Here is an 11,588-nt window from a genome sequence, read left to right on the forward strand (position 1 = left end):
CGTGGATCCACCGTGGAACCACTGTGGATCCACCGTGGTTTTGTGACATTTCACCACAGTGGTTCCACTATGGATTCACGGTGGATCCATCGTGGTTCCACTGTGGATTCACCATGGATCCATAGTGGATTCATCGTGGATCCACCGTGGTTTTACTGTGGATCCACTGTGGTTCCATCGTGGATCCGCCGTGGTTTGACGCGAGATTTTGACATGAATTTTTCAGTTGAAATAGCGAAAAATTAAGACGTTTCTAAAAATCTAACTCGAGTATTTGAAATTTTGGTAAGTAAGTTAAATTACTTTTTAGTTATATATACACCAATAGAAGGATTTGTTCGCATTTAATAAGCTTTATTAACTCTTAATAAATGATTTTTTAACATCATAGGATTTAATAAATATTTATTAACAGTTAACAAATATTTATTTATCATAAAAAGCAAAAATAGCCATTTTATTTTGATACTTTACAAAACCCTATAGCTGAAATACATGCTAATAATTCAATTTACTAAATAAATAACGTTTTTAATATTTAAAAATATAAAAGATAATTATAAGCTCTGATAGAATTAGGTATTTTACAATAAACGTTACTATAATGTAATATAATTAATCCAAATAATTTATATAGATAATTTTATTGTGTTACTAAATATTTGTTAATTATTAATAAATACTAATACGCTATTAATAAATATACTTTCCTCCCAAAAAAATATTTATTGAATGTTCAAACATATTTATTACAATTTTATAAATTAAATAATTATCTTCGAATAAATTAATTTAGTAATAGTTAATAAATCTTTCTATCAGTGTATATTGATAATTAATAATTTACAAATTTGATAAATAATTTTGTTCATTACGCATTGATTATGTATACCATTTGCAATACTTGTAGTTGTTACAAACTGTACTCTTCAAGTAAGTCTCGTAGGTGAGCAGGTAAAGAATTAGTCTAGCAAGTGTAAGATCCGTGGTTCGATTTCCGCGCGTCCCGGTTTTTTTTTCTATAGAAATAATTATATCTAATTCTATATAACTATATCTAATTTTATAGGGCCATTTATATATATAATTATATATAATATTTTTGACCCGGGGAACCACAGTGGATCCACAATGGAACCATGGTGAATCCACATTAAAACCACGGTGGATCCACAGTGAAACCACCATGGTGAAATGTCACAAAACCACGGAGGATTCACGGTGGATCCACGGAGGATCTACGGTGGATCCACGGTGGATTTATTGTAGTTTCAAGACCGCGAGGGACTATATAATAATAATAATCCTGTTATTATTATTATATAAAACTATTATTATAATCATATAATGATATATTTTAATATAATATGCTTTATTATATTAATTTTTAATATAATAATATTAATATATATTTAATATTATTATAATATTAAGATTATATTATTATTACTATTATAAAGGGAATTAAATTATTACCTATTAGTATACCTAAAAATATATAATATACATTTATCTAATATAATATAATATATTTATATTATATTTATTAATTCATATATAATAGCTTACGGCTCTCTTAAGTTGGCGGGGGGTAATTGATTTTTTATTAATTTTTTTGGCTAATTCAATTGTTCTTTAACTGTTCTTCAATGTTTGATCAAAAATTTCTTTTGTTCGTTTTTAGTTTTTTTTTTTTTTTAATTTTCAAAAATTGACTCTCAAGTTAGCACTAAATATTGATTTTCTCACTTTTTTTTTTTTTTTTTTTTTTAATAGTTTATAATTATTTATTCATTGTTCTATTAAAAAAAACATTTGTTCATCCTTTGTTATCCTGTAATTTAACAATAAACTTTTTTTTTATTCTAAGCCAATTTATTTTCACCGCGCATGCGCAAAGGTCATTCGAACCGTAAGTAACCCGGTAATCTTTAAATGAGAATTATTTGTAAATTATCGTTATATCCAAGGGACATAAAAAGTTTTCTGTTAATATTTTTAGGATTTAAGTTGATAATTATTATCTTAAATATACGTATTGCATGTCTTTAATGCAAAACACGTCGGTAGGTTCTACAATGGCCTAAAAGCAGTTCTTACTTTGCATGTTCTGCCATTTTTGTATAATCTATTTATTTATATTAAATACTAATGGTCGTTTAATAGTTTTTAATAGTGTATTTGGATTATTTGATAGTAATAAATTTATTGATGAACTTTTTTTGTCAAATTCGCCCGAAAATTTTGTTATCCTTTCAGCTATACAACTATCAAGTTTTTTTCAATTTTATATAAAATTTTATGAGAGTAATCAACAATCGATTAATTTTATTCTAATAAAAATATTCAATTAGTTATCAATAATAGTATTGTACTATTCTACTTCCGATTATAACCACACGAATGACCTGTTTGGTGCGGTTTTTCAAATTTCAAATTGCATTTTCTCATAATAATAATAATTCAATATAGAGAAAAATAAAAAGTTTGACAACAGATATCGTGATCGATACAATTGCAAAAACATGTAATAGACTAGTTACTTATAATCAAAAAATAATAAAAAGAGAAATACATAGATAAATAAAAGATAATTTTTTAATTAATTATTAATTCACAGACAACTATATCTGTGTTTATATTAAGACGATAATCGAAAAAATTATGATTATGTTAATAATATAATAGTTACCTACCGACCGATTTTCTATTGAATGTAGTGAAGTCTATTGTATTTGAATTGTCTAACTAGACGTGTTTAACTATATTTATAATTAATTGATAAGTTAATTAGTAACAGGAATAAAATTAATTGTGCATTAAGCTGTTGGTTTGTAGCCAGGTGATTTTTCTTATGTGATTTTACGTATTAACAACTGCATAGAATCATCTAACGTAGGATAATTTATCACAATACTATCAACTTAATAAATAATTTATAATAAATATAACCATATTCAAATGAACAATCATAACGTTCATAATATTTAATAATCAAAAATGTACAGATAAAACCTGATGTTTTGTCACTGTTGTCAGTGTCATAAACCATGTGTCTTAGTAATGTTGAAAATCATGCTGGTAAAGCAATAAAAATTAGTAATGTACTTAAAATTTTTTTCTACAATGAATCCATTGTTATTAATAATTATGAATGTATTCATGGTAAATATAGAACTGATTTAATAGAAAAAAATTCCAATAACTGAAAAACAATTTATGATAACTGATTTTTAGTATTCAGCTAATAAAGCAGCTAATGATAACATTAAAAAATGTCAGCGTACTATCTACTTAATAACCCTTTTTGTTTTGACTTATTATTGCTAAGACTTGGATCTGATTATTACTTGTTTATTGTGTTCTGATAATTAACTACTGGAGAGATCAAATATATAAACTTGTCTAAGCAACAATAACACCGTATAACTTCATTTCAGAAAAAACTGCGATGTTTCTAATAATTGATAATATTTATGAAACTAAAATTGACAGATATTGAAAAAATTTTTTTAATTTTATAAAAATGAAATTATTATGAAAAAAATTTAATAAAAACAACTCCACATTTGAAAATTAAAAAATAATTAGTGAACATTTTTAGAAGCATTTTTTTATTGTAATTGATTTGCTACAAAAATTAAAAAAATTTAGCTGTCAGCTAGTATTATTGATATTCTATTAAAAGAAAATTATCAATAGTCTTTTTATAGACTGGTCTTCAAAAAATTATAAATGTGTTAGATTCACAGTGGTTTGTTAGATATGTTTATATCAATGGTGGCTTATATTTTTTGTTACACTCTCAAAGCCCAATGATAATAAATAAAATAATATTATTAAATAAATTTTTCTTTAAATGTAATTTATTAGTAATTTAAAATAATTCTATCTGCTTACAATATCTAATTTATATCCACAATAATTTTCGACCTACAACATCAAAAAAGTTAAATAAATAAATAAAGTTATCAATTAAATAGTTTATTATAGACGTGAGCGCTAGTAAAAAACTAAATCAAGATCAAATCTATTTTTTTTTATTATTATTATTTAATTAAATTATTTATGAGTTCATGTTAAAAATACTAAGTAAAGAAAAAAAGATGAGAAAGATATAAATTAAAACGAGAATATTATATATCTGGCGTGCGCGAATTGGATTACAAAAGAAAAAGTTTTACTTTATTTTACATTGTTTCCACAGAGTTATTCTCAATAAGTTAGTAAAACCACATAGAATTTGTAATCGTTTTTGTGCCATTCGATCAGCTGGAGAGAACAAATAATGGTGAAAGCCCCTAAAACGTTGATCAACACGTGATGTTAGCCAGAAACTAATGGCCTTAGCACACTGATAGCTGAGATGAATTGAGGACAAAGCACTGATAACTTTAAGTAATGATAGTAAAATAACTCATGAATAAGATCAATTGAAAACTATGAGAATAAAATGATATTATAATAATAGTAACGCAAGAAAAATACAAGTTCTGCATATATTCTCGGTCGATAATAATTCAACTAGAAAAACAAGACTCTTATGAAATACTTTTCATTCTCACTTTCAGGCACGCATATTCTAGTCCACGTTTTTGATTTCACTGTTTTCTTTTATTAGTATTGTTATTATTATTATTATTATTATTTTTTTTTTTTTTTTTGGTAAATTAAATTATAAAACTCCCAGCTAAAAATGCCAAAATAGGTAACCTCCGTGGTTGAAACTACTTATGTACAGTAAATATAAAACTTCGCCCCAAGTGGCACAAAAATATTTTATTGAATTTAAGTTGACATAATTATTAATGTTTAACTTCTTGGTAAGCAGAATTTACCAAAAGGTCAACTATTTTTTGTGACGTTTGGCGTATAAGTCCAAACGGTCTCGATGTTGAATTATTACACTGACACCGATGTTTTCATTAATTTTCAGCGTGCTTTCCTAAATATCAAAGCGGTGTTAAAATATGATATCGAATTTCACATTTCTTTTATTGATAACTAAAAAAAAAAAGTGTCCACTTATTCACATATAAAAAATCCTGATAAATCCACGTAGCGTTAATATAAGAGCTGTTATATTCACGCAGCGTAGATTGAAGGCCCTTATATTCACGCAGCGTGGCTTTATCAGGACTTTTTTACTTATGATGAGTAGACATGTCTATTAAAAAATTGTCTCATGCTTTTCATATTTACATTTTTAAGTTCATAAATGATAATAATAATAATAATAATAATAATAATAATAATAATAATAATAATAATAATAATAATAATAATAATAATAATACTAATATATATATATATATATATATATATATATATATATATATATATATATATATATATATATATATATATATATATATATATATATATATATGAGAAGAGAAATACGAGTTATTTCTTTTGATCAGCGAATTATATTCAAAAAGTGTAATATTGCAGAAAAATATTTATTTTCTTTAATTTGAATGTTTTTCAAAATTTAATTAGTTCCCTTAATTAACCTTTTTTTTAATAAAAATAATAAGTTTTTTTTTTTAGAATTTAAATTTGTTTCATTTCCTAACAAAGATAAATTTGTTTATATGTTTTTTCGCTACGTTCGCTACGTATTTCTTTATATTTTAATTAAAAAAAAGAAAATTTTTCGATAGAAGGACATCATTATTGAAAATTTATTCAAATTTCTGCTACATTTATGAAAGATGATAGCTGCAGTGCCACCTAATGGATTGTCAACTAATCGATTACATGAATACATACATCATAATGTGTATACGCAAGTGGTAGTGTTGTTATTCAGTTATTCGACATATTTTTCACACATGCTCCAATTTATTTCAATTAATTTCTTCCGTATTTGATTTAGAAATTTAACTTCTTCGATGGTTTATTAATTAATTGATCAAGCTTTGTCTGTCTATTATAATAATATTATGAGTGATTTTTGATCTTAGAACATTACGGAGTGAAGTGGGTTACATTGACAAGTCAAGTAGCTCTACGTACATATGTATGGAAGGTAGTTTGTCGAAATTAATTTGTAAGTTAGAGTATGTTTATATTTATGTAATTTTTGGAAACCTTAAAAACTCAGTAATTATTTTTATGACTTCATACTTTTTCAGATCTAGTTGATGTTTGATATCCGATATTAATTAAAAAATCATGAAACTGGTCAGAGGATATAAGTGTTCAAAGTTACTCCATTTTGGATTACGAAAGTTTACAAAATTGTTTACATTATTACAAAATAAATGGCTTTTGCAGTTTATTGGTAACATGTATAATTCTGAAAAAACATCGGATAATTCAATAACATGAAAAGATGTAGATTGAATAAAAATATGGGAATGGAGTTATCATTGCCAACTCTTAACTAAGTGTATGGTGATCGAAACAGAGTAACTGCTTCGCGGCATAAATATTGGTAATAAATATTATTTTGTTGAAATATTGACTTATTAATTATAATTTAAAAGAATTTAATAGATCATATTGACACCATGAATTTTATTTTAGTTGGAATGGACAGACACCAATAGATTGCAATGCCTAGGAATATTGAAATAGTATTTCAGGTTTTACTTGAAACTTAGTGCAGTAGTAACTACGGATTATTGGTATGTTTGGAAAGGTCGTTTCGAATAATTTTGTTTCAATTATGTAATTGGAGATTTTGAAGCAGTACTTTTTATTTTCATGCAGGTATGGAAAAATTTTCGATATCAGGTTGTATATAAATACATTTTTCTATAAAAAAATTTTAATATGACCTATATTAACGATTCTTTATTTTAGGATGTTTCTGGTCAACTATATTAGTAAACAGTAGAATTGAATCTAAAATGAGTACTGATATGTAAGTTTGAAATGTTTTATTATCATTAAATAAAAATTTATCATTTTTTTTCTGTGAAATAAAGATACAATTTATAAGCTGCTTAATCACTTTTCGTTTGTGACAATGTTTTATATTTCAAGTATAATGTCGATTTATTGAACAAATATTCTAATTTTAATATTTATAACGATTCTCAAATAACTGATGTTTTTAAATCAAATATTTTATTAATTTATTTATTTTTTCAGATTTATAAAATAATAATTCCAAATAAAATTAATTTCGAAAACTAAAGTAAATGAAAATATTGATATCTTTAAACATGGAGCACAAGATATTTCGTATTTGGATGTATCTATATATTTCTTTAAATTCATTTAATAAATATTCAGTCAATATTTTTGCTTGAATGTAAGTATAATTAATCATTTTTCATTTTTGATTAGAGACATTGAAATTGAAAAATAATTTGTTCTATAAAGTAATACTGTTATATCATATAATTAAAAGTGGATAAATTTATAACTAAATAAGATTTGCAATAAAATTAATTTGTAATAAAATAATATTTGTAATAATCTGATGATTGACAAGAAAGTTTACTAGCCGCCGATAAAGTAGATAATCTTTCGATTTTATTTTTATATGCAACAATGGCTAATTAAAATCTGATAGTTTTATATTTTTAATTAAAATATTTATGTTAGAAAAAATTTTTTCGTCTGATTTTTAATTTTTTACAATTTATTTTTCTGTAAAAATAAAATATCGTAATTGTAGTTTATGTACTTGTGTATATAACTTATAAACATTTTGAGTTAGCTATTTGTATTATTATTATCATCATTATGATTATTATTAACATTGTTATGTTCAAACAAATGACTACTTGTGTGATGAATATTATATCGAAAGAACCTTTAACAAATAAAAAAGTTATAAAACATTTATTTTATAATTGAAAATTAAAATAAATCAGAATTATTGCGTAAATATAAAAATAATATTTAGTAAATAGATATTCTTGTGAATCAGACAAGGTGTGAATTAAACATTAAAAATTTAAGTAAGGTGCTTTCATTAAATTTTTTTGTAATTACTTAATTGACTAACTGTTGTTATTGATTTTTTTTTAGGTATTACTAATTTTTCAAGTAAGAATGCCACCTAAGAGTAGAGTATCGATAGACGATGCAATTAATGTATTGATAAAATATATTAGTTATTTTGCATCGGATCAATTACCTGAATGGTCTTCTGACGTATGGGATAAGATGTCAAATGAACCTGAATTTAAAGATAAGTGGAATGTTCCTTGTATAAGAACAAACATCAAAGAAAATCGACGCGATATTCTAACGAAAGCAAAGGAACGATGTGGTTATTATGTACCTATAAAAAATAATGACATAAATAATGATGATAATGACCTCGATGATGACATCTCTGACGATTGCGACCGGGACGACGTTAAAAAAGATCCAGATTATTATAGTAATGTGTATATTAATGAGCAGAAGGATTTTGAGTGTTTTGATGTAGTACTTTCCAGACATCTATGGAACTCGATTCAAAAAGTTACTCCTATTGTAAAAAACGATAGCAACTATCCCGGTCTTCAACCTAAAGTATGGACTGATACTCTGATATTAGAATTTTGGAAGCAGTATCGATTAAAATGTGCATTCGTGTTTAAAAAAGGTACTATTCAACAATATGGACATTATTATGCAACAATGATAGGACGATGCAAAAGTAAGAAATGTAGAAACAATTTATTTTGTTATATCGAAAACGATCCGGGTATTGATGGTGATGTTATCATAAAAATGAACTGTCGAGACACACGATTTGAGAAGCATGACGATCTTAGCCGTCCACTTAGAGGAAAAAAAAAGAGAAGAAATGAGAAAAGAAGTTAAAGATAAAGGAGTAAAAGCAAGTATTAGAGAAGCATCCGAAAGCTTCTTCAACCTGGAGACACTCAATGTCCAGTGATAAGTAAAGCGAATGTTCTATACCAATTAAAAAAGAATCAACAGAAAATGAGTATGATGTGAAGCCAGAAGACAGGCGAGATTTGATAAAAGCTCTTATGTGTGTAGATGAGACCCCCATTTACCGTAATTCGATCAAAGTTGTAAGTGCTTCACCTTTCTGGGTTTTCTATGGAACACCTTCCCAAATTCATTGTTATCGTGAGTATCAGCGATTACACAAAGACTTATCATCAATTAGCATCGACGCAACTGGTGGGATAGCCCGAAAATTTATTGATTGTGGTGAACGTACAAGTGCTATCTTCTTATACCAAATCGTCATAAATTTCTATAATACTACTATTTCGACATATCAAATGTTGTCGGAATGTCATGACACAGATGTAATTACATTCTGGTTAAGAAGATGGTTACGGCTTGTACGTGATTCTTCGACTGTTCAGAGGATTCCTGGCGAGGTTGTGTGTGATGGTTCACGTGCGTTACTAAACTCAATAGCTTTAGCGTTTAATAATCAATCATTACCTAATTATATCGAGTCGTGTTTTAATAAAGCTAAAAATAATACTTCATGGAAACCGAATACGTATATTCGGTTGGACACAGCCCACTTCATTCATGCTGCCAGCTCTTGGCAATGTTGGAAGTCGGTAAATCACAAGAATGTGAAAAATTTTTATTTGTATTGCATTGCACTGTTGATTCAGTGTAATACTTTGAAAGACTTTGAAAAAATGTTAATATTGATTTTAATTGTTTGTTCTACCGAATTTGATGATTCAACAATTTTTATAATCAAAAATATATTACGCCTCTAAATGCTCGAACAGAATTAGAAAATATAATTGGTAATAAAAACAGTAAAGATTTGTATCATGAAATTGAAGAAAATATGAAAAGTATGGACTTTGATGCTGAAAAAGTACTATTTTGAATGACGAAAAAGAAGATCCAAGTAGTGACTCGTCTACCATTAGTTCATGGATAAAAGATCTTGTTACTATTTCAAATAATGTTCAAACTACTGGTAAAGTATTAAACTGTTTTTATGTACCATTATTCAAAGAGTCCTTTCTAAAAACTGTAAAAGATTTTCCACTGTGGACACAAGTATGTACTCCAAAAAATAAATTACGTGCTACGTCATCATATATTGAGCAAGACTTTAGAGATTCAAAAGAAATGCTCAATCGGCAAATCGGTCTTCCTGCACGAGTCGACATTTTAGTGAAAGCTCATTTGAAAAATCTTTTAGGTGGTATGGTTGTATTTCAAAACAAGCTCACAAAATTTGTCGATGACAATATTGATAAATCTACTATATCTAACGATTCAAATTGTAATGATGCTAAGTCTGAGGAAAAAACAGATGGTGTTAAGGTTGAAAATTTAAATGATGTTAAGATTAAGGAAAGAGCAGATGATGTTGAGGTTGAAGATAGTATTGATTTTGAAAATTGGCGCGGCTTGGGTAACGATATGAAACATCAAAACTTTGAATGGATTAATTATGCAAATAATTTAAATCACCCTACACAAGATATGAAAGCCGAGAATTCAACTATGGAAGTAAGTAACGATTCTGTTATAGAGAATTTGAATAAATCTATTGAAAGCGAGCATGATTATAGCTTAAAAACTAGTACTCCGAAAACTACCCAAATCTCTGAAAGAAACGTATTAGATGCTGCTATTGAAAAAAAGAGAAGGAAAATTAATAACGAAGGTAAATACTTTAAAGACTGTCCTGAACTTAAATTAATAGATAATTTACTTGCATCTCAAAAGAACAAAGAAAATGTTCCTACTATAAAAAAAAAAGGCAAACAAACAGAATCATATTTATTGATAAATGGGAATCTAAGTGGACCAGTTATTCATAATGGGGTAGCTTTTTTAGCTTATAATACTTGTCCGTTTGACAGTATAGTCCAGTTAATTTTTAATGGAGCATTAGAGAGTAAGAGCTTTCATGAATTTTTAAATTGTTCTGAAAATTCGACTTTTAAAGTTGCATTAAATTTAATGAGAAATGGTGTGAAGAAAAATGGGCAACTATATAATGATCGGTTCAATATTTTACACAAAATTTATCAACAACAAGAATTAAAACAACCAATGAAATGGAATGATGAAGATACAAATAAAGTAAACACAATATCACGTGTAATATATTGCGAAGACAATGTTAGTGCGTTATGGAATAAATTATTCCAAAACGATCCTAGTTTAATTGAAAATATAACATGTACAACACCAGAATGTGTTGATTTTCAAAATAAAAAAGGCCTACGCTGTCTGTCAATTATGAAATTCTTCTTAAGAATGGTATACAAGATTTGCAAAATGCTCTCATCTATCATGGAACGTTCCAATCAATCTGTACTTTTTGTAAGAATAAAACACGAATCTGTGAACAAAAGTTAAACTCTTACATTTATATTGAGTTGGACATTAAGCTGCGTAACCAAGATAGCAGCATGTCATACCGGTTACGAGACTTTCCAACGTTTTTAAATATCAAAGAAAATGAAACAAAAAATATACGGTATCGGTTGGTATGATTTTATTACATTATTTCTAAAATTCTAAAAATTGTATTCTAATTTTCTTTTTAATTTTCAGTTTGTGTGGACTTATTGGATATAATGCACATCATTATATTGCATATTGCCGCAGATTATGCGGAGATTGGCGATTTTATAATGATTTAATGAAGGAGTCAAAGCCAA

General features: G+C 26.5%; 1 protein-coding gene and 1 long non-coding RNA gene across 2 annotated transcripts; both read left to right on the top strand.

Annotated features, from left to right (window-relative positions):
• The first annotated feature begins 5,701 nt into the window (after positions 1-5,701).
• LOC141532189 (uncharacterized) lies at positions 5,702-6,687 on the top strand. Its single transcript, XR_012480056.1, has 3 exons — positions 5,702-6,055; positions 6,141-6,442; positions 6,535-6,687. It is a non-coding gene; the product is annotated as an uncharacterized LOC141532189 (long non-coding RNA).
• A 2-nt stretch (positions 6,688-6,689) lies between these two features.
• LOC141532188 (uncharacterized) lies at positions 6,690-9,639 on the top strand. Its single transcript, XM_074250416.1, has 4 exons — positions 6,690-6,720; positions 6,814-6,874; positions 7,105-7,267; positions 7,993-9,639. The coding sequence occupies exon 4, from the start codon at positions 8,017-8,019 to the stop codon at positions 8,776-8,778; it is 762 nt and encodes a 253-aa protein (XP_074106517.1). The 5' UTR covers positions 6,690-6,720; positions 6,814-6,874; positions 7,105-7,267; positions 7,993-8,016; the 3' UTR covers positions 8,779-9,639.
• The last annotated feature ends 1,949 nt before the right edge of the window (positions 9,640-11,588 follow it).

The sequence above is a fragment of the Cotesia typhae genome, unplaced genomic scaffold (genome assembly GCF_013202065.1).
Source record: "Cotesia typhae breed Kobodo isofemale line unplaced genomic scaffold, CoteBio_Ctyphae contig_59, whole genome shotgun sequence".
In the NCBI taxonomy this organism is placed as follows: domain Eukaryota; kingdom Metazoa; phylum Arthropoda; class Insecta; order Hymenoptera; family Braconidae; genus Cotesia; species Cotesia typhae.

Bases quoted from the DNA above. Each gene is read 5' to 3' on its own strand.
- LOC141532188 (XM_074250416.1), top strand. From the start codon at position 8,017: ATGCCACCTAAGAGTAGAGTATCGATAGACGATGCAATTAATGTATTG.